Source organism: Staurois parvus, unplaced genomic scaffold (assembly GCF_062004578.1).
Source record: "Staurois parvus isolate SC_StPar_1 unplaced genomic scaffold, SC_StPar_1.0 ptg000012l, whole genome shotgun sequence".
Taxonomy (NCBI): Eukaryota; Metazoa; Chordata; class Amphibia; order Anura; family Ranidae; genus Staurois; species Staurois parvus.
The window spans coordinates 8,114,378-8,139,060 of NW_028317808.1; the positions used below are offsets into that span (position 1 = coordinate 8,114,378).

At 47.1% G+C, this 24,683-nt stretch overlaps 1 protein-coding gene across 1 annotated transcript in view; it reads left to right on the forward strand.

The window, feature by feature from the left end:
* LOC149473679 (thioredoxin-like) overlaps nucleotides 1-24,207 on the forward strand; it is a 36,325-nt gene extending 12,118 nt beyond the window's left edge. The window contains exons 2-5 of the mRNA XM_089674746.1: nucleotides 13,078-13,182; nucleotides 22,171-22,230; nucleotides 22,303-22,368; nucleotides 23,883-24,207. Of these exons, the coding sequence (XP_089530872.1) occupies nucleotides 13,078-13,182; nucleotides 22,171-22,230; nucleotides 22,303-22,368; nucleotides 23,883-23,957 (306 nt within the window). The 3' untranslated portion in view covers nucleotides 23,958-24,207. The remainder of the gene's footprint in view (nucleotides 1-13,077; nucleotides 13,183-22,170; nucleotides 22,231-22,302; nucleotides 22,369-23,882) is intronic.
* The last annotated feature ends 476 nt before the right edge of the window (nucleotides 24,208-24,683 follow it).

Sequence of the window (24,683 nt, forward strand, 5' to 3'; positions counted from 1 at the left end):
CCACAGAAACTTTAGTTAGGGCCACAGAATTGTTACTCAGGGACAGCCACAGAATTGTTACTGAGGGCCACAGAACTGTTACTTAGGGCCACAGAAACATTAGTTAGGGCCACAGAATTGTTACTCAGGGACAGACACAGAATTGTTACTGAGGGCCACAGAACTGTTACTTAGGGCCACAGAAACGTTATTAGGGCCACAGAATTGTTACTCAGGGACAGACAGAATTGTTACTGAGTGCCAGAGAATTGTTACTTAGGGCCACAGAAACTTTAGTTAGGGCCACAGAATTGTTACTCAGGGACAGACACAGAATTGTTACTGAGGGCCACAGAACTGTTACTTAGGGCCACAGAAACGTTAGTTAGGGCCACAGAATTGTTACTCAGGGACAGACACAGAATTGTTACTGAGGGACACAGAACTGTTACTTAGGGCCACAGAAACGTTAGTTAGGGCCACAGAATTGTTACTCAGGGACAGACACAGAATTGTTACTGAGGGCCACAGAATTGTTACTTAGGGCCACAGAAACGTTACTCAGGGACACAGAATTGTTACTGAGGGCCACAGAACCGTTACTTAGGGCCACAGAATTGTTACTCAGGGACAGACACAGAATTGTTACTCAGGGACACAGAATTGTTACTGAGGGCCACAGAACCGTTACTTAGGGCCACAGAAACGTTACTCAGGGAAAGACACAGAATTGTTACTGAGGGCCACAGAACCGTTACTTAGGGCCACAGAAACGTTACTCAGGGACACAGAATTGTTACTGAGGGCCACATAACCGTTACTTAGGGCCACAGAATTGTTACTCAGGGAAAGACACAGAATTGTTACTGAGGGCCACATAACAGTTACTTAGGGCCACAGAAACGTTACTCAGGGACACAGAATTGTTACTGAGGGCCACATAACCGTTACTTAGGGCCACAGAATTGTTACTCAGGGACAGACACAGAATTGTTACTGAGGGCCACAGAACCGTTACTTAGGGCCACAGAATTGTTACTCAGGGACACAGAATTGTTACTGAGGGCCACAGAACTGTTACTTAGGGCCACAGAATTGTTACTTGGACGGACACAGAATTGTTACTCAGGGACACAGAATTGTTACTGAGGGCCACAGAACCGTTACTTAGGGCCACATAAACGTTACTCAGGGACACAGAATTGTTACTGAGGGCCACATAACCGTTACTTAGGGCCACAGAATTGTTACTCAGGGACAGACACAGAATTGTTTCTTGAGGGACACAGAATTGTTACTGAGGGCCACAGAACCGTTACTTAGGGCCACAGAAACGTTAATCAGGGACACAGAATTGTTACTGAGGGCCACAGAACCGTTACTTAGGGCCACAGAATTGTTACTCAGGGACAGACACAGAATTGTTTCTTGAGGGACACAGAATTGTTACTGAGGGCCACAGAACCGTTACTTAGGGCCACAGAAACGTTAATCAGGGACACAGAATTGTTACTGAGGGCCACAGAACCGTTACTTAGGGCCACAGAATTGTTACTCAGGGACACAGAATTATTACTGAGGGCCACAGAACTGTTACTTAGGGCCACAGAATTGTTACTCGCACAGACACAGAATTGTTACTCAGGGACACAGAATTGTTACTGAGGGCCACAGAACTGTTACTTAGGGCCACAGAATTGTTACTCGCACAGACACAGAATTGTTACTCAGGGACACAGAATTGTTACTGAGGGCCAAAGAAACGTTACTTAGGGCCACATAAACGTTAATCAGGGACACAGAATTGTTACTGAGGGCCACAGAACCGTTACTCAGGGCCACAGAATTGTTACTCAGGGACACATAATTGTTACTGAGGGCCACAGAACTGTTACTTAGGGCCACAGAATTGTTACTCGGACAGACACAGAATTGTTACTCAGGGACACAGAATTGTTACTGAGGGCCACAGAACCGTTACTTAGGGCCACAGAAACGTTAATCAGGGACACAGAATTGTTACTGAGGGCCACAGAACCGTTACTTAGGGCCACAGAAACGTTAATCAGGGACACAGAATTGTTACTGAGGGCCACAGAACTGTTACTTAGGGCCACAGAATTGTTACTCGCACAGACACAGAATTGTTACTGAGGGCCACAGAACCGTTACTTAGGGCCACAGAAACGTTACTCAGGGACACAGAATTGTTACTGAGGGCCACATAACCGTTACTTAGGGCCACAGAATTGTTACTCAGGGAAAGACACAGAATTGTTACTGAGGGCCACATAACAGTTACTTAGGGCCACAGAAACGTTACTCAGGGACACAGAATTGTTACTGAGGGCCACATAACCGTTACTTAGGGCCACAGAATTGTTACTCAGGGACAGACACAGAATTGTTACTGAGGGCCACAGAACCGTTACTTAGGGCCACAGAATTGTTACTCAGGGACACAGAATTGTTACTGAGGGCCACAGAACTGTTACTTAGGGCCACAGAATTGTTACTTGGACGGACACAGAATTGTTACTCAGGGACACAGAATTGTTACTGAGGGCCACAGAACCGTTACTTAGGGCCACATAAACGTTACTCAGGGACACAGAATTGTTACTGAGGGCCACATAACCGTTACTTAGGGCCACAGAATTGTTACTCAGGGACAGACACAGAATTGTTTCTTGAGGGACACAGAATTGTTACTGAGGGCCACAGAACCGTTACTTAGGGCCACAGAAACGTTAATCAGGGACACAGAATTGTTACTGAGGGCCACAGAACCGTTACTTAGGGCCACAGAATTGTTACTCAGGGACAGACACAGAATTGTTTCTTGAGGGACACAGAATTGTTACTGAGGGCCACAGAACCGTTACTTAGGGCCACAGAAACGTTAATCAGGGACACAGAATTGTTACTGAGGGCCACAGAACCGTTACTTAGGGCCACAGAATTGTTACTCAGGGACACAGAATTATTACTGAGGGCCACAGAACTGTTACTTAGGGCCACAGAATTGTTACTCGCACAGACACAGAATTGTTACTCAGGGACACAGAATTGTTACTGAGGGCCACAGAACTGTTACTTAGGGCCACAGAATTGTTACTCGCACAGACACAGAATTGTTACTCAGGGACACAGAATTGTTACTGAGGGCCAAAGAAACGTTACTTAGGGCCACATAAACGTTAATCAGGGACACAGAATTGTTACTGAGGGCCACAGAACCGTTACTCAGGGCCACAGAATTGTTACTCAGGGACACATAATTGTTACTGAGGGCCACAGAACTGTTACTTAGGGCCACAGAATTGTTACTCGGACAGACACAGAATTGTTACTCAGGGACACAGAATTGTTACTGAGGGCCACAGAACCGTTACTTAGGGCCACAGAAACGTTAATCAGGGACACAGAATTGTTACTGAGGGCCACAGAACCGTTACTTAGGGCCACAGAAACGTTAATCAGGGACACAGAATTGTTACTGAGGGCCACAGAACTGTTACTTAGGGCCACAGAATTGTTACTCGCACAGACACAGAATTGTTACTCAGGGACACAGAATTGTTACTGAGGGCCACAGAACCGTTACTTAGGGCCACAGAATTGTTACTCAGGGACACAGAATTGTTACTGAGGGCCACAGAACTGTTACTTAGGGCCACATAAACGTTAATCAGGGACACAGAATTGTTACTGAGGGCCACAGAACCGTTACTTAGGGCCACAGAATTGTTACTCAGGGCCACAGAATTGTTACTGAGGGCCACAGAACTGTTACTTAGGGCCACAGAATTGTTACTCGGACAGACACAGAATTGTTACTCAGGGACACAGAATTGTTACTGAGGGCCACAGAACCGTTCCTTAGGGCCACATAAACGTTAATCAGGGACACAGAATTGTTACTGAGGGCCACAGAACCGTTACTTAGGGCCACAGAATTGTTACTCAGGGACACAGAATTGTTACTGAGGGCCACAGAACTGTTACTTAGGGCCACAGAATTGTTACTCGCACAGACACAGAATTGTTACTCAGGGACACAGAATTGTTACTGAGGGCCACAGAACCGTTACTTAGGGCCACATAAACGTTAATCAGGGACACAGAATTGTTACTGAGGGCCACAGAACCGTTACTTAGAGCCACAGAATTGTTACTCAGGGACACAGAATTGTTACTGAGGGCCACAGAACTGTTACTTAGGGCTACAGAATTGTTACTCGGACAGACACAGAATTGTTACTCAGGGACACAGAATTGTTACTCAGGGACACAGAATCGTTGAATTAAAGAGTATGTCAGACAACATGCAGAGGAGTGGCAGAGGAGGCAATGTTTTAGGAGCGAGCAGACGTGGCAGCAGAGGAAGGGGTCGAGGCAGCACTATTCGCAGCCAGAGGCCAGTGCTCCCGGTGTCATCCAGCGGTCGTGTCTCCACCGACAACCCTGCCGTCATCGATTGGTTGGCTCGGTCGTCTTCCTCTTCCCAGGTCACCTCTGACACCTACAGCCAACGGTCGGTGGGTACGTCAGACACAACCGTTAGTTGGCATGGCCCGGGAGCAAGCCCACTGAAATCACATGTCCTCTACCTGCCCCTGTCCTTTGCTGTTCCCTCACCAAGCGAAGTATCGCATGCTGTGGGCTCAGCCCCACTGTACAGTGAGGAAGAGCTAACAGAGGGCGGTCAAGAACGGGGGGAGACATCCGCCTTTTCAGCAGCCAGGCGAACAAGTACTGGCGAGGAGAGTGGCTTGGTAGCCGGTCTAGAGACAGGTCTGTCTCCTGACCCAGACGCAGCCGAGGGGGCTAGTAGTGAGGCGGAGACCCTACTTGATGATGAGGAGGTTGATCGCACTTGGCTGCCTCGTCGTCATCAGGCAATTTCTTCCGCATCATCAGGAGAAGAGGGTGCCAGCTTGGCAGCGAGCGAAACAGTCGGTGGGTTGCCCAGGAGACAGCAGCAGGGTCGCAGCAGTGTCAGTGGAGCCAAACGGCCACGGAGTAGAGCACCAGCTCCACTGCAGCCTACCACCACGGCCAGTAGTGGTGCCGGTGCGCAAGGAGGAAGTAGCAGTCAGCCAGTGAGGAGTAGCAAGGGCAAAGTTTCCTACTCGGTGGTGTGGCAATTTTTCGTCAAGCCGCCCGAGGAAGTAAACGTAGCCGTATGTCGACTATGTGGCCAGAAATGCAAGCGTGGCCAGGGGGCCCATGTTGGGACTACAGCATTGCGTCAGCATATGCAGCGTCACCATTCGGTGGCCTGGGAAAACCGTGATAAAGATACAGCGGTTCTGCCTGCCCCAGCCCCCGCTCCATCACCCGCTCCGTTACTTGCTCCGTCACCCGACGTCGTCAATCGCCCTCTATCAGCCAGTCAAGGCTCCAACACCTCTGCTGAGGGGAGTTGTCGCTCGTTGGCATCTTCTGCTCGTTCAGATGCTCCTTCTCCTGCTACTCCTCTTCTCGGATTCCGTCAACAGTCTTTCTTGGAATCCGTTTCCAAGAGACAACAGTTTGCGAGCACGCACCCGACGGTGCAAAAGCTGAACGTCCTCCTGTCCAAGTTGCTGGTGCTGCAGTCCCTCCCTTTCCAACTGGTGGACTCAGCACCTTTCCGAGAAATGATGGCTTGTGTTGCGCCGCGGTGGAGAGTGCCAAGCCGTCATTTCTTCGCCATAAAGGCAGTGCCAGCCCTGCATTCACATGTAGAAGAGATGGTGGGCCAGTCTTTGAGCATGTCGGTCTCTGCCAAAGTGCACGGCAGCGCCGACGTGTGGAGCTGTAACTACGGTCAGGGACAGTACATGTCATTTACGGCCCACTGGGTGAACGTGGTGCCGGCACAGCCGCACCAGCAACTTGGACAGGTCACGACGCTTTTGCCTCCACGTTTGCACGTCCTTGGTCCAGCAAACATGTCCGCCTCTACCACCTCTTTTTCCGCCGTGTCCTCAGCCGCCACCCCCGTGCCAAGTCCCATTACCCGACCGGCATATCACATGTGCAGGGCGCAACGGTGTCACGCTGTGCTGCACCTGGTATGCCTTGGCGAACGTAGTCACACAGGGGAGGAACTTCTTAGTGTAATGAACAGAGAAATCGACAGATGGCTGTCTCCGCGCAAACTGAAAATCGGAACCATGTTGACCGACAACGGAAAGAACATGGTGTCTGCTCTGCGTCAAGGAAGGTTGTGCCATGCGCCATGCATGGCTCACGTGTTCAATCTGGTTGTCAAGCGGTTCCTAAAATCCACCATCCCACTGCAAGACATCCTTAAAATGTCACGTAAACTGTGCATGCATTTCAGCCATTCCTACACCGCAAAGAACACCCTCATTGAGCTGCAGCGGCAGAACGGAATTCCACAGCATCGCCTGATCTGCGACGTTGCAACAAGGTGGAATTCAACCCTACACATGTTAGACCGCCTTTACGAGCAGCGAAAGGCCATCACCGATTTCCTGATGTTACAAGCGGATAAAGGTACTCCCCTGTGTAACTTCGATGTCAGCCATTGGCAGGTCATGCGTGACACCTGCCGCTTGCTCAGGCCCTTTGAGGAGGCCACGCTATTCGTGAGTCAGCAGGACTATGGGATGAACGACGTCATTCCTCTGTTGCACGTCCTGGAACAAATGCTGTTAACAATGGCTGGTCAGGGTGCGGTAGACGTGGCGCACAGATCTCAACGCCACATGACCCCTGTGGGGCCAGGACAGGAAGAAGAGGAGGAGGTAGAGGAGGACATTTGTGCTCAGGAATTATTGAGTAAAATGGGTGGTTTTTCCACTCAGCGGACAGGAGTGGAGGAGCAGGAGCATCTGGTAGAGGAGGAGGAGGAGGAGACAGAGGTCCCAGACGCACCGTGGCAGTATGCTGTGGAGATGGAGGCAGGGAGTCCCTCGCATTCCTTGGCACAAATGGCCCATAGCATGCTCGGTTGCTTGCGTAGCGACAGCCGCATAATAACCATCAGACAGAGGGATGACTTTTGGCTGTCCACCTTGTTGGACCCTCGCTATCGTTCCAAAATGGTGGCCTTTTTCACACCTGCTGAGAGGGAGGCCAAAATTACGTACTATAAAAACCACCTATGTAGTCAGTTGGTCTCTGCCTTTGTGCGCCAACGTCCATCCTCAGACACTGTGGGCCCTGTGCGCTCGCGTTCTGCTGCCATGGCAGCAGGGGAGGGGTGGGGTGGTAGGAGCAGTGGCAGCTCCACCAGCAGCGGCTGCCTCAGTCTGCAGTCGATGATGAGTAGCTTTCTTCACCAGTGAGGAAACTACTAACCAGCCGCAGCAGCAGCATCAGGTGGACCTGGAGCAGGAGCTCAAACAACAGGCTTGGGCCTACTTGGACAGCACCCTGCCAACCGAGGTAGACAATCCCCTTGAATACTGGGCAACGAAACTTGACCTTTGGCCCCAACTAGCTGAATTTGCCCTTGAAAGGCTGTCATGCCCGGCCAGTAGCGTGGCATCGGAGCGCGTGTTTAGTGCGGCAGGAGGTATTGTAACTCCGCGGAGGACACGACTGTCCACCCAAAGTGTGGAGAGACTCACGTTTGTGAAAATGAATCAGGCGTGGATTAGTCTGGATTTCAAACCACCAGTTCCTGACACAACTGACTAAATCCGCCATGAATCATGCCCCAAACATGTGCCACTTTCAGGTCTCCTCACACACTGCTGGTGTGTTCCATTTTTTGTCATAGGGTGCTGGCAGATTACGGGCCTCCCATTGCTGCTGTCTCCATCGCCACACTCTGCCATGTGCCACATTCAGGTCTCTTCACACTGCTGTTGTGTTGAATTTTTTGACATAGGGTGCTGGCAGATTACGGGCCTCCCATAGCTGCTGCCAGGCCCCTAATCTGCCATGGGCCCCTATATACTGCCTCCTCATGCTGCTGCCAAGTCCAGAGTCTCTCATGGGTCCCTGTACGGCCTCCCATTGCTGCTGTCTCCATCGCCACACTCTGCCATGTGCCACATTCAGGTCTCTTCACACTGCTGGTGTGTTGAATTTTTTGACATAGGGTGCTGGCAGATTACGGGCCTCCCATTGCTGCTGCCAGGCACGTAATCTGCCATGGGCCCCCGTACCGACTCCTCATGCTGTGACGTTGCAACAAGGTGTAATTCAACCCTACATATGTTAGACCGCCTTTACGAACAGCGAAAGGCCATCACAGATTTCCTGATGTTAAAAGCGGATAAAGGTACTCCCTGTGTAACTTAGATGTCAGCCATTGGCAGCTCATGCGTGACACCTGCGCTTGCTCAGGCCCTTTGAGGAGGCCACGCTATTCGTGAGTCGGCAGGACTATGGGATGAACGAGGTCAAATCTGCCATGGGCCCCCGTACCGCCTGGTCACGCTGCTGCTGGTCCCACAGTGTGACCTGGGTCCCTGTACGGCCTCCCATTGCTTCCACTCTGCCATGTGTCACTTTGAGGTCTCCTCACACTCCTGTGCTTTTCCATTTTGACATAGGTTGCTGGCAGATTACAGGCCTCCCATAGGTGCTGCCAGGCCCCAAATCGGCCATGGGCCCCCGTACCGCCTGGTCACGCTGCTGCTGAGCCCACAGTGTGACCTGGGTCCCTGTACGGCCTCCCATTGCTTCCACTCTGCCATGTGCCACTTTGAGGTCTCCTCACACTCCTGTGCTTTTCCATTTTGACATAGGTTGCTGGCAGATTACAGGCCTCCCATAGGTGCCGCCAGGCCCCAAATCGGCCATGGGCCCCCGTACCGCCTGGTCACGCTGCTGCTGGTCCCACAGTGTGACCTGGGTCCCTGTACGGCCTCCCATTGCTTCCACTCTGCCATGTGCCACTTTGAGGTCTCCTCACACTCCTGCGGTTTTACATTTTGACATAGGTTGCTGGCAGATTACAGGCCTCCCATAGGTGCCGCCAGGCCCCAAATCGGCCATGGGCCCCCGTACCGCCTGGTCACGCTGCTGCTGGTCCCACAGTGTGACCTAGGTCCCTGTACGGCCTCCCATTGCTTCCACTCTGCCATGTGCCACTTTCAGGTCTCCTCACACACTGCTGTTGTGTTGAATTTTTTGACATAGGGTGCTGGCAGATTACGGGCCTCCCATAGCTGCTGCCAGGCCCCTAATCTGCCATGGGCCCCTATATACCACCTCCTCATGCTGCTGCCAAGTCCAGAGTCTCTCATGGGTCCCTGTACGGCCTCCCATTGCTGCTGCCAGGAGGCAGCAGGGTCGCAGCAGTGTCTGTGGACGCAAACGGCCACGGAGTAGAGCACCAGCTCCACTGCAGCCTACCACCACGGCCAGTAGTGGTGCCGCTGTGCACGGAGGAAGTAGCAGTCAGCCAGTGAGGAGTAGCGGGGGCAAAGTTTCCTACTCGGCGGTGTGGCAATTTTTCGTCAAGCCGCCCGAGGAAGTAAACATAGCCGTATGTCGACTATGTGGCCAGAAAGTCAAGCGTGGCCAGGGGGCCCATGTTGGGACTACAGCATTGCGTCAGCATATGCAGCGTCGCCATTCGCTGGCCTGGGAAAACCGTGATAAAGATACGGCGGTTCTGCCTGCCCCAGCCCAGGGTTCCATTTTGTCATAGGGTGCTGGCAGATTACGGGCCTCCCATAGGTGCCGCCAGGCCCCAAATCGGCCATGGGCCCCCGTACCGCCTGGTCACGCTGCTGCTGAGCCCACAGTGTGACCTGGCTCCCTGTACGGCCTCCCATTGCTTCCACTCTGCCATGTGCCACTTTGAGGTCTCCTCACACTCCTGTGGTTTTCCATTTTGACATAGGTTGCTGGCAGATTACAGGCCTTCCATAGGTGCCGCCAGGCCCCAAATCGGCCATGGGCCCCCATACCGCCTGGTAACGCTGCTGCTGGTCCCACAGTGTGACCTGGGTCCCTGTACGGCCTCCCATTGCTTCCACTCTGCCATGTGCCACTTTGAGGTCTCCTCACACTCCTGTGCTTTTCCATTTTGACATAGGTTGCTGGCAGATTACAGGCCTCCCATAGGTGCCGCCAGGCCCCAAATCGGCCATGGGCCCCCGTACCACCTGGTCACGCTGCTGCTGGTCCCACAGTGTGACCTGGGTCCCTGTACGGCCTCCCATTGCTTCCACTCTGCCATGTGTCACTTTGAGGTCTCCTCACACTCCTGTGCTTTTCCATTTTGACATAGGTTGCTGGCAGATTACAGGCCTCCCATAGGTGCCGCCAGGCCCCAAATCGGCCATGGGCCCCCGTACCGCCTGGTCACGCTGCTGCTGGGCCCACAGTGTGACCTGGGTCCCTGTACGGCCTCCCATTGCTTCCACTCTGCCATGTGTCACTTTGAGGTCTCCTCACACTCCTGTGCTTTTCCATTTTGACATAGGTTGCTGGCAGATTACAGGCCTCCCATAGGTGCCGCCAGGCCCCAAATAGGCCATGGGCCCCCGTACCGCCTGGTCACGCTGCTGCTGGTCCCACAGTGTGACCTGGGTCCCTGTACGGCCTCCCATTGCTTCCACTCTGCCATGTGTCACTTTGAGGTCTCCTCACACTCCTGTGCTTTTCCATTTTGACATAGGTTGCTGGCAGATTACAGGCCTTCCATAGGTGCCGCAAGGCCCCAAATCGGCCATGGGCCCCCGTACCGCCTGGTCACGCTGCTGCTGGGCCCACAGTGTGACCTGGGTCCCTGTACGGCCTCCCATTGCTTCCACTCTGCCATGTGCCACTTTGAGGTCTCCTCACACTCCTGTGGTTTTCCATTTTGACATAGGTTGCTGGCAGATTACAGGCCTCCCATAGGTGCCGCCAGGCCCCAAATCGGCCATGGGCCCCCGTACCGCCTGGTCACGCTGCTGCTGAGCCCACAGTGTGACCTGGGTCCCTGTACGGCCTCCCATTGCTTCCACTCTGCCATGTGTCACTTTGAGGTCTCCTCACACTCCTGTGCTTTTCCATTTTGACATAGGTTGCTGGCAGATTACAGGCCTCCCATAGGTGCCGCCAGGCCCCAAATCGGCCATGGGCCCCCGTACCGCCTGGTCACGCTGCTGCTGAGCCCACAGTGTGACCTGGGTCCCTGTACGGCCTCCCATTGCTTCCACTCTGCCATGTGCCACTTTGAGGTCTCCTCACACTCCTGCGGTTTTACATTTTGACATAGGTTGCTGGCAGATTACAGGCCTCCCATAGGTGCCGCCAGGCCCCAAATCGGCCATGGGCCCCCGTACCGCCTGGTCACGCTGCTGCTGGTCCCACAGTGTGACCTGGGTCCCTGTACGGCCTCCCATTGCTTCCACTCTGCCATGTGCCACTTTGAGGTCTCCTCACACTCCTGTGCTTTTCCATTTTGACATAGGTTGCTGGCAGATTACAGGCCTCCCATAGGTGCCGCCAGGCCCCAAATCGGCCATGGGCCCCCGTACCGCTTGGTCACGCTGCTGCTGAGCCCACAGTGTGACCTGGGTCCCTGTACGGCCTCCCACTGCTTCCACTCTGCCATGTGTCACTTTGAGGTCTCCTCACACTCCTGTGCTTTTCCATTTTGACATAGGTTGCTGGCAGATTACAGGCCTCCCATAGGTGCCGCCAGGCCCCAAATCGGCCATGGGCCCCCGTACCGCCTGGTCACGCTGCTGCTGAGCCCACAGTGTGACCTGGGTCCCTGTACGGCCTCCCATTGCTTCCACTCTGCCATGTGCCACTTTGAGGTCTCCTCACACTCCTGCGGTTTTCCATTTTGACATAGGTTGCTGGCAGATTACAGGCCTCCCATAGGTGCCGCCAGGCCCCAAATCGGCCATGCGCCCCCGTACCGCCTGGTCACGCTGCTGCTGAGCCCACAGTGTGACCTGGGTCCCTGTACGGCCTCCCATTGCTCCCACTCTGCCATGTGCCACTTTCAGGTCTCCTCACACTCCTGCTGGTTTCCATTTTGTCATAGGTTGCTGTATGGCCTCCCATTGCTGCTGCCTCCACCGCCACACTGTGGCTCCAAACACTGGTTTTGGCCCCGTGACTGGCCAAATGAGTGAAATGTGCGGTGATTCTAAGATCGACGGCACTCATCTGCATGTCATACTGACTGACAGTATTATTTCTCTTCCCCAGCAGACTCCAAGGGCATTTAAATTAAAGGTACAGTGTTCTGCACTAATATTAAGTCTCTCTGAAGCCTAGAAACACCCTTTTTTAAGTTAAATTCACAGCGAATATATTCGACTCGAATCGAATATTGTCCACGAATTCGCCGAATCAGTCGAATCGAATTTTTGAATTCTTCGCTCATCTCTAGTCATGATCTCTAGGTTCACCCTGCTGTAGGTGCAGAGACAAGCTATGCAAGAGGACATGCAAGCAGGAGTACATGTAGGTAAAGACAAAGAGAAGATCCAGAAAACAGGCCAAAGGTAGGGCAGGCGGTAAATGTGCAAAATCCGAAAGGCAATGCTAGGGTTAGTACACAGAAGAACAATCCATGTACAGTAAATAACAGGCAGGACAAGGAGTAGCAATAGGGAGCTCAGAGACAAACAAGAAAGTTTCTCAGGAAATGGGAACTGATCCAAGCAGAATCTAACTCACTGATGGACTTTGGGAAGCTGGACAGGGAATGACCAAGGAGAAAGGTATGTTATTCAGCAGAAGAGGCGGACAATGCCCATAGCTGCTAGCTCTGTGCTGCAAGGACCCACCAACAGATCGCATGGTTGTAGAACCACAGGTACCAGCGGAACCACAGCAGCAAGGCAAGCAAGCCAAATCCCATTCTCCATTTATTAATGAATGTTTAATGTTAATCTTCATTTTAGGGTCAGTGGGCCTTCTCCCTGCATTGCATACTTTATGTACTCTTCAGCCTCCTCCTGACTTGAACTGGCTAATTACTTAACAGTAAGCTGCACCTTACTACAAAAAAAATACATGATTATGGTAATGATGTATAGCTGCTTATATCATGGGAATTTGACATAAATAATCTCTTTATGTGAAGTCACTAATGACATCGGAGCAGTTGCACACTCACACAATGGGCTTTTTTTAAGTAATTTTACATTTCTGTTTTCCATTCTATAGAAAGATCTGGGAAAAAAAATATCAGATTCTGGAAACAAACTTGTAGTTGTTACTTTCTCATCTAAAGGTTGTGGTCCCTGCAGACATGTGCCTGCTTACTTGGAGGTAAGTGAACCTTAAAGAATTCTGAAGCCTTCAAAAGCAGAAAACAAAATGTTGTCCAATATAACTTTTTAGCTGCTTACCAACAATGGAAATATGAGCCAAGCTAATCGAAATATAAACTAAATGTAGTAAAAGATTTGGCTGGATGCACACTTTAGGCTCATTAGACACATATTACAATATGATTGAACAATTTACTTCAGATCTGCCTTTGCATTGCAAGGGTCTGCTTGATTGGATACCACTTGATTAGATAGTTCTCATGGAATCCAAACACAAAAAAATAAAACCAGTGCTCAAATCTCCATGCAGACCAAGAGGAATTCACAATGGCAAATGAAGAGGTGCAGCCCTTCAAAGATCGGGAAATCCGGGTACTGATGAACAAAAAACGAAAAAAGGGCGCACTCTCATCGTGCATTACCGTGGTAAACCACGTGTTTATTGTATAATCAAATAGATATATACTCACAAACCAAAGGATAATAAAAGCAGTATGAATAGTCCGCAATGGTAGTCAATGCAATGCTGTGCCCCAGAAGCCAGATTGAAATTCTTGAGCAGATGAAAGGCAAAGCAACTCAAGCACAAATCCATACATACAGTATGTGTGCAGAACCTATTGCATTAGGATGTTCACCCCAAGATCAAACACACATGCACAGACACACACACACACACACAATTATAATTAAATATAAACAAGCATTTTAAAATGTATAAATGGATGGTGTCAATAGGGCATACTTTTTATTATTTTATTTTCTAATAATATTTTTTACAATATAATTTTAAATTTTTTTCTTAATAGTTTTTTTAGGAGCCCCATTGGGCGCTAAACAGTCCCCTGATGTCTCCCATTTGAGACAGAGAAATAGACTGAGGGCAGAGATTCCCCAGTCCCTTTCTCTGCAGCCTCAGCTACACTGGACCATGAAAGAATGGGAAGTGCTCTCTGCTAAGCGGCTTCCTATTCATTCACAAAATGAAGCATAGTAAACATAGTCTACTATGCTTCAGTTATGAATGAACACAGTGAGTGATTGGGCAGCAGCAGGGGGAATCTCTGCCACACGGGGTGATTAGGGTGTGCTCAAGCACATCTGTCACACTCTGTACGCATGCTAATGCAACTATGAGAAACTTACAGGAGTGTAATGAAGTCACATTTCTTTGGAGTATGAAACCCATTCCATAGAAACCCTAACCCTAGGGTCACACCTAAGTGTTTTCTGCAGTGTTTTTCATTTTGCAAATGCAGTACAGTCCATTTAACATGATTTCCTATGGGACAGGTTCACATCTCCGCGTTTTCACCCGATGCGTTTTTTGGAAAGCGTCAGGGACTTTTTTTAACGCAAAATGTTGTGTTTTTGGTTCTATAGACTGCAATGGGAATGCTGCAGAAAAGCATGTATTGCATTTTTGCTGCATTTTTGCTGCGTTTTTGATGCGTTTAAAATCTGCTTAGCAACAAGAAAAAGAAAAAATTAAAAAAAAGAAAACGTATCACAAATGCGTAACAGACACAAGTGCAAAATGCAACGCAAAATGCAATGCAGAAATGCCTCAAACGCAACCTACATGGTGGTGAACCTAAACTAAGGCCTCCTGCACACTTTAGCATTTTGGTGTGTTACAACAGTGTGTTGTGGCAAGTATTAAGATTTGTTGCAGTATTGCAGTCAATTCAATTTTAAAGAAGGATTCCAGATACAAATATTTAATACATGTCATTAATCTAGCTTGGACCAGTGGAACTATGTGTACACCATATATTCTGACTCAGATTGTTGTGATAGCAATTTATCCCTTGTGAGACCTCTCTGCCTAGCCTGTATAAGCGAATATAATCACTGTGGACAATCCTTATCAGATAGCTGAACTCACCAATACTGTGTTCATCCAGAAGTTGCTTTATTCTGTACATGTGACAACAGGATACAGCAGAATGAATGGTTTCCAGTATTATGCGGTCAAAAGATGATACTTTCTGTAGCGTACTATGCAGAATACATGTGTCCCTGTTACATGTGGTCTGTTAGCTGCCTCCATGACACAGGAAGTGCTGAACTCAAGAAGAAGGGAGGAGCTTCATATACAAAGGAATTGTGTCATAGATCTCAGGGAGGTAATATAAAACAAATGCATTACCAAATAAGGCCACTGGATGGCAGCATTACTAACTATAGAAATGTCCATAGGAAATGGTACAAAAAAATAAACTATATGAATTCTCATGTACATTAACATAAATATTAACTGTGTAACAGCATACTCCCCGTCTGGCATTGTAAATGTCACTATTTAAACCATAACGGTAGTTATACAATTGCAAATAAACAACAGTGCAATTTGCTTGATGTCTTAAAGACCTGAAAGACATAAAAAATGGAACATGCATATAGTGCAACAATTATAATGTAAGGCTTCAAGTTGTATCAATTAAAGTTCAAGACACTTCCTTCTTGAAGTCACAGGTTGGATCCAGCAGCATACGCAAGCAAGTTCATTCTCCAAAGGGCAAGAGCAGAACAAGTTCCGTGATAGGTCTGCTGAAAGTCTTTACAGTCCTTGTCTTGCAACTTTCACCTCCACCTTGCGTACCTTGCCGTCATCACTAGGAATGCTCTTTACAATGAGTCCCATAGGCCACTCGATTCTTTCAGCTTGCTGGTCCCTCAGCAGAACGAGATCTCCAACTTTAATGTTAGGATTCAGGTGTTGCCATTTTCTGCGTCCTTGCAGAGTAGAAATATACTCCATTCTCCAACGATTCCAGAAGCAGTTGGAGAGGTGTTGTACTCGCTTCCACTGGTCATAGCACAGATTTCCTGTTTTAAAGTTTCCAGGTGGAACATGAACGGACCCAAGCTTCTGGGTATGTAGAGTAGCTGGGGTAAGGATAGTTGGGGTCTCTGGATCTGTAGAAACTGGAACAAGTGGTCTTGAATTGATTATGGCAGATGCTTCTGCCAGGAAGGTGGTTAGAATCTCATGGGTAAGTCTTGTTGAGTTCAAGTCCATAAGCATAGAGTCCAGTATTTTTCGTGTGATACCTATCATTCTCTCCCAAGAGCCACCCATGTGGGAAGAATGAGGAGGATTGAAAATCCATGTACAGCCCTTTTCAGCTAAAAGGTCTTGGATTGGCCTAGAGTTGAGCTGTAACTCTCGACAGGCTCCAACTAAATTAGTTCCACAGAATTCAAGCCTAGGAATTGTGTGCTCAGACTTTGGTGCTAACTTAGCTTTCCCAAACAGAAACCCTATATGGGTTTGATTAGAGTCTATTACCTTGAGGTAGGCAACAGCTGCTATGGCCTCAGTAGATGCATCTGAGAAGATGTGAAGCTCTTTCCTCTGACTTGTAGCAAGGGAATCTGAGGTGTAACAGCGTGGTATACTGATTCCATCTAAGGCATGTAGAGATTGTTTCCAGGACTCCCACTTTGGAAGCTTGTCTGTAGGCAGCAGAGCATCCCAATCTTTAATAGACTCTGAGAACTGTCTAAGTAAGGCTTTACCTTGTATGGTGATGGGAGCCACAAATCCCAATGGATCATATAAGCTGTTCACCACTGACAGAACACCACGCTTGGTAAATGGTTTGTCTGCAGAGCCGACTTGAAAGCCGAAGGTATCTTTTAATAAGTCCCACCGTAGGCCCAGACATCTCTGTACAGGTGGCATGTCCATCCCAAGATTTAAATCTTTAAACCCAGTGGCATGATCGCCAGGTTGAAAGGCTTTCATAACAGTGACACTATTCGAGGCAATCTTGTGTAGTCTGAGGTTAGCCTCGGAAAGCATACCTTGTGTCCTTTTGAGCAGGTCTATGGCTTCTTCGTCTGTAGGTAAAGACTTAAGTCCATTGTCAACATAAAAGTCTCTCTCAACGAAGTGTCGAGCATCCGCACCATACTCCTTTTCTCCATCAAGGGCAGTCCTTCGTAAACCATATGTTGCAACAGCGGGTGAGGGACAATTTCCAAAAACATGTACCTTCATGCGGTATTCAATGATCTCATTGTTCATGTTGTTGTTACGGTGCCACAGAAACCTTAGGAGGTTCCTATGGTCTTCACGTACAATGAAGCAATGAAACATTTGCTCAATATCAGCAGTTATGGCAACTGGTTCTCTTCTAAATCTCATAAGTATACCTACAAGGTTGTTGGTTAGATTCGGGCCAGTGAGAAGAACATCGTTCAGGGATACGCCTTGATGCTTGGCACTGGAGTCGAATACTACCCTGATTTGTTTTGGCTTACGTGGATGATATACTCCAAAGAAAGGCAGGTACCAGCACTCATCGTGTCTTTGAAGTGGTGGCGCTGGTTCGGCGTGATCATTGTCAAAGATCCTTTTCATAAAAGCGATGAAATGTTCCTTCATTTCAGGCCTGTTCTTTAGTGTTCGTTGAAGTGAGTTGAATCTGGATAGAGCCTGTTCACGATTGGTTGGGAGTGTGGCCCTTGCAGCACAAAGAGGTAATGGTGCGATCCAGCTGTTAGACTCATCCTGGAAGAATTCTTCGTCCATTATTTTGATGAACTCTCTATCTTCCACTGACAAGGCTATTTTGTTGTCATCACTTGTAGTACAAAACACTGTGGTACCTAGGTTGTCATCACAAAGAACAGGAGTAACATCAGGTACTTGATGATGGCAAGAGGCTTCTCCTTTACTTCATAATGGTGAGGGCACTGTTTGAAGTGGGATGCACGTCCATTTCCCAACATGTAAGTTTTGAAGGAGTGGATCTCAGATGACGTTCTGTCCAGGCATACATCGCCCACTATTACCCAGCCTAGGTCAAGTCTTTGTGGGGCATCGTGAGGTCCATCGCATTGGTCGCGTACTTTATGTACTCTGAGAACGTCTCTTCCTAGCAGGACCAAGATTTCAGCACTCTTGTCCATCGCAGGAATCTCATCAGCAAGGTGCCTTAAGTGAGGATGATGATATGCAGCTTCTGGAGTAGGAATCTCTCCTCTTTCGTCTGGTATCTGATCACATTCAACTAATGTTGGGAGGGGTATGCCTTCTCCATCCTTGATATGAGAGACCATGAATCCATCGACCCTTCTGCCAAAGGTCTCTACACGACCAGAACAGGTTCTGAGAGTATACGGTGTGGCGTGACCTTCTAAGCCAAAGATCTCAAAGAATTTAGGCTTAACCAGGGATCTGTTGCTCTGTTCATCTATTATGGCATACATCCTAGCAGCTTCCTCAGGATGATCCTTTGCGTATTTCTTGACTAGGCATATCTTGGCACAGCATTTGTGATCCAGTCCCTCTCCACAGACTTCTGTGCATGAAGAAGAAACATTACTTTTGGCTAGAGCATGACTTTGTTGCTCCCCGCCATAATTTGAGACAGGGGTTAAGATAGGTAGCTGCTGCGGGTTGTCTGTAAGTGGAGTAGAATGCATGGCTGTAACATGTCTGTCGCTACAGCATTCTGTGCACTTGATAACAACTTTACAGTCTTTAGCAAAGTGGTTATAAGAAGCACAGCACTTGTAGCATATTCCAAGTTTCTGGAGAATCTCCCTGCGCTCTTGTAAAGTCTTTGCCCTAAGCCCACGACATTTCTTAAGAGGGTGAGGCTTCTTGTGAATAGGACACTGACGATTAGGGTCTTTATCTCTGGCATCCACAATGCCTTGGTCAGTAGGTGAGGTTGTGGAGGGTGAGATGTCTGTCCTTTTAACAGAAATTGCTCTAGTACAGTCTCTACGTTTAGCTGCTGTGTTATCATACCTTGATGATGATGAGGATGAAGCAGGCAAGTTTGGTTCACTGAAGCTGAAGCTGGGATCATTTCTCATCCAGGCTTGATCACTAATGAACCTGCAAAAGTATGAGAATGGAGGAAAGGATACGTTATAGTCTCTTTTGTACCTTGAGCCCTGTTGTGCCCATTTCTCTTGCAGGCCGTATGGCAGTTTAGACACCACTGGGTTGACACCATGAGCGGTGTCCAGGAAGCTTAGTCCAGATAGACGTGGGTCTATCTTTGCCAACTCTAGCTCCATGAGGAGGTCACTTAGATCTTGGAGCCTGCGATAGTCTCTGTTTCCTATTTTTGGGAAGTTTTGCAGTCTCTTGAATAGAGCGCTCTCTATGGCTTCAGAGCTACCATAGGCTAGCTCAAGTCTTGCCCATGCAGCAACAAGACCTGCTTCTGGGTGGTCAACATGTACTGTTCTCAGTCTTTTAACACGATCTGCAGATTCTGGTCCCAGCCACTTTATGAGCAAATCAAGTTCTTCCTTAGTAGTAAGGTTGAGATCAGCAATAGCAGCCTTGAAGGTTGATCTCCAAGCCCTGTAGCTCTCTGGACAGTCATCAAACCTTGAGAGGCTGGTGTTAATGAGCTCACGGCGAATCATATATCTGGCAAAGTCATTCAAGTCTGATCTCTCACTCTTTGGTGCCAAAGTAACTTGTGGAACCCCTTGGGTGTGAAAGTTCTCTGGTGATGTAGGGTGAGGTTTACCAGGGTAAAATGATGTTGCATGAGCGTTTAACTGTGGTGTAGTCTCTAAGGCTTGTGCTGGCTGTGGCTTGAGCTGCGACTTGTCACTGGAAGTCACCTTGTTGTTGGCAGGAGTTGATGTGGTTTGCTGCATAGATGTACTTGTGTTGTAGATTTGAAGAGGCTTAGGCATATGGAGCTGAGAGGTCTCTGTGTTGAGAGTCAGAACAGTGTTGTTAGTAGGAGGTACAGGAGATGACTCTGTATCTTCGCAAATGTTATGCTTTAATACGTATTCACTGGTGCGTTCAACTGGATCTTCCAGTTCTGCTGGGATAAGGCAGTCTGAATTAGTACTTTGTCCCATTGCTTGTTCAAGGACTTTCAGCCTTGCTAGGGAAGCTGCTTCCTCCCCTTCCATCTGCAGAATCTTTATTTGGGAATCTGCCTCTGCTTGCTGAGCTACCTTGCGAGCTTCCATCTCTGCTTGTTGAGCTACCTTGCGTGCGTCTATCTCTGCTTGCTGAGAAGCCATTTGTGTTTGGAGAGCTTTGCTCTGAGCTTCCATCTCTGCTTGCTGAGCTACCTTGCGTGCTTCTATCTCTGCTTGCTGAGCTGTCTTGCGTGCTTCTACCTCTGCTTCCTTTCTGGTAAAAGAGCTTTGCGCCTTTTTCAATTCAGCATCAGCGCGGGCCTCTATTAGCTTATCGCTTAACGTCGAACTTCTGCAGCGAGAGGATCTAGAAGAAAGTGCAGTGCGCTTGGTTGAGGTGGATCTGTGAGATCTGGTCTCCTGCAATTGAGTAATGCGGAGTTCTGCTTTAAACTTAGCATTTTGCACTGCAAGATCCCTTTGTTGGTTTAGTGCATCAGTCCTGGTGAGTTCTGCTGAAGAATCCTCTATATTAGAGTCCTGAAAGAAAGCTGAGTATTTTACAGACAGCCGCTGGTAGCGTACATACGCAGCAGATAGGCGATTTATAGAGTCTCTTAATTCAGCTGGTTGATCATTAAAGTGTGACAAAACTGACATGAATTGTGAAGTTCGGTCCCAGAGGTCTGACAGATTACTGGAGAACTCATCTGTAGTGGCTTCATAGTTTTCCCTGAGTTTCTGTGTTGGTTTTATTGTACGTTTTGGGTTTTACGCTCTGTTCAGGAATGTCTGCAGAATCTGCTCCCTATACATCTGTTGGTTCAGGGGAATGATGTATCTGCGTTGGTTCGGCCATAAAGGAGTGTTCAGAGCCTTGTCTAGACATTTTTTACTGTTCTGCAAAAATTGGTACTGTCTCTTTAAGAAGACAAACAGCAGCTTAGACGGGTGGGGTAACACAGTTCAATGCAGAGAAACAGTTTTTAACATTCACATGAAGTGCAGTAAGCTTGTGCGACCATGTGCTTTGCAAGATGGCGGATGGCACTGAGCTTGATTACAGATTAGGCACACACATATACACAGCAGGCTGTAGGGATTCTATGCATCTTTTGACTATTCTGACTCAGATTGTTGTGATAGCGATGTATCCCTTGTGAGACCTCTCTGCCTAGCCTGTATAAGCGGATATAATCACTGTGGACAATCCTTATCAGATAGCTTGAACTCACCAATACTGTGTTCATCCAGAAGTTGCTTTATTCTGTACATGTGACAACAGGATACAGCAGAATGAATGGTTTCCAGCATTATGCGGTCAAAAGATGATACTTTCTGTGGCGTACTATGCAGAATACATGTGTCCCTGTTACATGTGGTCTGTTAGCTGCCTCCATGACACAGGAAGTGCTGAACTCAAGAAGAAGGGAGGAGCTTCATATACAAAGGAATTGTGTCATAGATCTCAGGGAGGTAATATAAAACAAATGCATTACCAAATAAGGCCACTGGATGGCAGCATTACTAACTATAGAAATGTCCATAGGAAATGGTACAAAAAAATAAACTATATGAATTCTCATGTACATTAACATAAAAATTAACTGTGTAACAGCATACCATACCTGGCCGATGTCCCTGGAAGCGGAAATCACAGAAGTAGACACAGCTACTCTAGTGATCTCTGCTTGCTTCTGTGTCCCACATTGAGCAGCAAGCCTGCTGCATTGTGATCACAGGAGGCTGGCCCCTTTTTCTCAATGAATGCAAATCATTCTCTGATTGGACAAGGTGGAGAGGTGGGGCAATATTTGCTCATCCAGCAAATATTGTACCCTATTCATTTTCTAAAGTCAGTGCATTGCACTATAGAGGTATGCTTTAGTGCACTGCAATGCAGATGCTCCACTCCATGCTATAACAATGCATTGAGACACCATTGAAAATGAATGATATTACAATGAGCTATAATACATAAATATAAGCCCATCATAAGGCTAGCAGGTCTTGACTGGCCATTACAGTAAGGAAACCTGGCATAAATCAGCACTTAGTAAACATTACAATATGATACGATGTGATATGTTCCTGTAGTCTGATTTTTTTTTCCTTGATTTTTCAGGCAATAAGTGAAGAAATGCCTGATATAGTGTTCATTAAAGTTGAAGTTGATAAAGATGATGTAAGTAGCAACACATAAACTCTGATAGCTTTCTGTAGCTGAGAAAATGACGTTTCTCTGATTTTTCTACAGGAATTTACACAGCATTTCCAAATCCCAGGAGTGCCAACATTCTATTACTTGAAGAATGGAATTGAAGTAGGTCCAGAAACTGAATTTATTATCTATTTATTTACTATGACCATTTATTTATATGTATAAAAAAAACTTTTAATGTTCAGAAAATTACTTATGACATGGGGGTTAAAGCCACAAAAAAACCCCAGAAACTGACTGGCCATCAAGCATCCCTTGTGCCAACAACCTTAATTTTCCTATTTCTATCCTCACTTTCCTGTTACAGCTGTTGTGCCTGACATCCAGATAAGACTGTAATCTAAAAGGCACTAGTGCTCTCAGTAATCAGCACTTAGTAATGGAACGGATCAGGCACATCCTCTTCTACAATATAAGTCTGTGTGAGGAGGGATGTGGCTAATACTTAGCTCTGCAACCACTAAATTATGAGTGGGAAGGAGCATGTTTTTTAGGAAAAAAGCATTTTAAGATGTTTCCAAATAAAAATTGGTTACAAATAATAGGGCACAGGGTTTAAACCACTTCAGCTCCTGCAACGTACCTGTACATCATCAGTTTGAAGGGGTTATACCAGAATGGCAATCATGTAGTATATATTGTATATTTTAGACATTCTATACGTTTTCTATATATTTTTATATATTGCTTACTTATACGTACACATTAGTATTGTCTTCTTAGCATGTTTTTATTTGCATCTGTGTTTTTTTTTTTTTTTTTTGACACTGTAGCCCCACCCCCCATGTTGTGAATGTTCCACCCGTATGGGAAAGCTCACACATGCTATATATAGAGGAGGGTATTCTCAGTTTGATTAGCTCTGAGGAATAAGGGATCCCCCTTTATCCTGGGAGTCTCCCCTCTCGATGGGATCCGCATGTGTCTCCTATTCCAGTGCTTTGATGTTGTATTTTATATGCCTTAATTATTGCTACTTTTGTGAGTATATATCTCAATTCAATAAATTCATCCTTTGCTTACTGAGGTAATGCGCAAGTTTGGTGCGCTTTTGTTTTTGTTCTTTGTTATAAAATTTAAAAGTGATTCTAGTGGCGCTTTTTCAGGTGTCAGAAGGGGGTCCTTCACCCCCAGCATTTCTAGTTTCAGCCATTTTGAGTAGAGGCATATGATTCATGGACCATTTACTTCCTGGAACCTATCTACCCTTAGCTCAGGCATGCAGACTGAAGGGTGTGGTTAGCTGAGAAATCTTCTCCTGAGAAAAAAAAATGCCCATGAAGACGCCTGGGATGTATGACATAATTTTGGCCTAGGCCAGAAACAAGGAAGTAACTGAAGAAATGTAAAAAAAAATGTTTAAACAAGTAAATTTAATATACCTTCTTATTTATTTACTAATAAGGATCACTAGCAGCATAAGGATTAAAAATAGTTAATGTTGATTGAGAGAGTGAAGTTCAGCTTTAGGTCTCTGTTGTTTTCTGCAGATTTAATTTTGTTCCCCACATTTAGAAGTTATTTGGTGTTGGTGAGTGGTTGTCATTTTCTTACACTGCAGCCTACTTGTAGGAGTTGTTTCGTGTTACTAACTTTCTTCTTGCATTTCCTTTCAGCTGTACCGTTTCTCAGGAGGAAACCTGTCCCACTTCAGACAAAGGGTTGATGAATTGAGATTTAAAAGTGATTGAAATTGCATTGAACAGTGCTAGACCTTTTTAACATGGTTGAGAAAAGAACAGTGATAAATCCAATTTGCTGTAATTAGTGCTAACCAATGATATATCAGATTCCATCAGAATATTATTAGAATTTTGTGAGGTTAGGTATAATGGCAAACAGACCTTTGCAGCTCATTCTTTGATTTATTTTATAAATCTAAGAGTCATTGACTTTTTATACTTAGAATCTTTTTAACACAATAAAGATTGTATTATTACATTTCTGTGTGTTAACTTCTAAACATGCAAAGTCATTTGGGGATGTCGTTACCGTGATCATCCTACAAATTTTCCAGCATGTCCTAAATCTTTTCAAGACGGATCAAAAGTAATCAATTTATTAGTAATATTATTATCATTATCCAGGATTTATATAACACCAGCACATTGTGTAGCACCTTGCCATATATATATATATATATATATATACTGCTCAAAAAAATAAAGGAGCACTCTTTAATCAGAGTATAGCATCAAGTCAATTAAACTCCTGGGATATTGATCTGGTCAGTTAAGTAACAGAGGGAATTGTTAATCAGTTTCAGCTGCTTTGGTGTTAATAAAATTAACAACAGGTGCACTAGATGGGCAACAATGAGATGACCCCCAAAACAGGAATGGTTTTGCAGGTGGAGGCCACTGACATTTTTTCCCCTACTCATCTTTTCTGACTGTTTTTCACTAGTTTTCCATTTG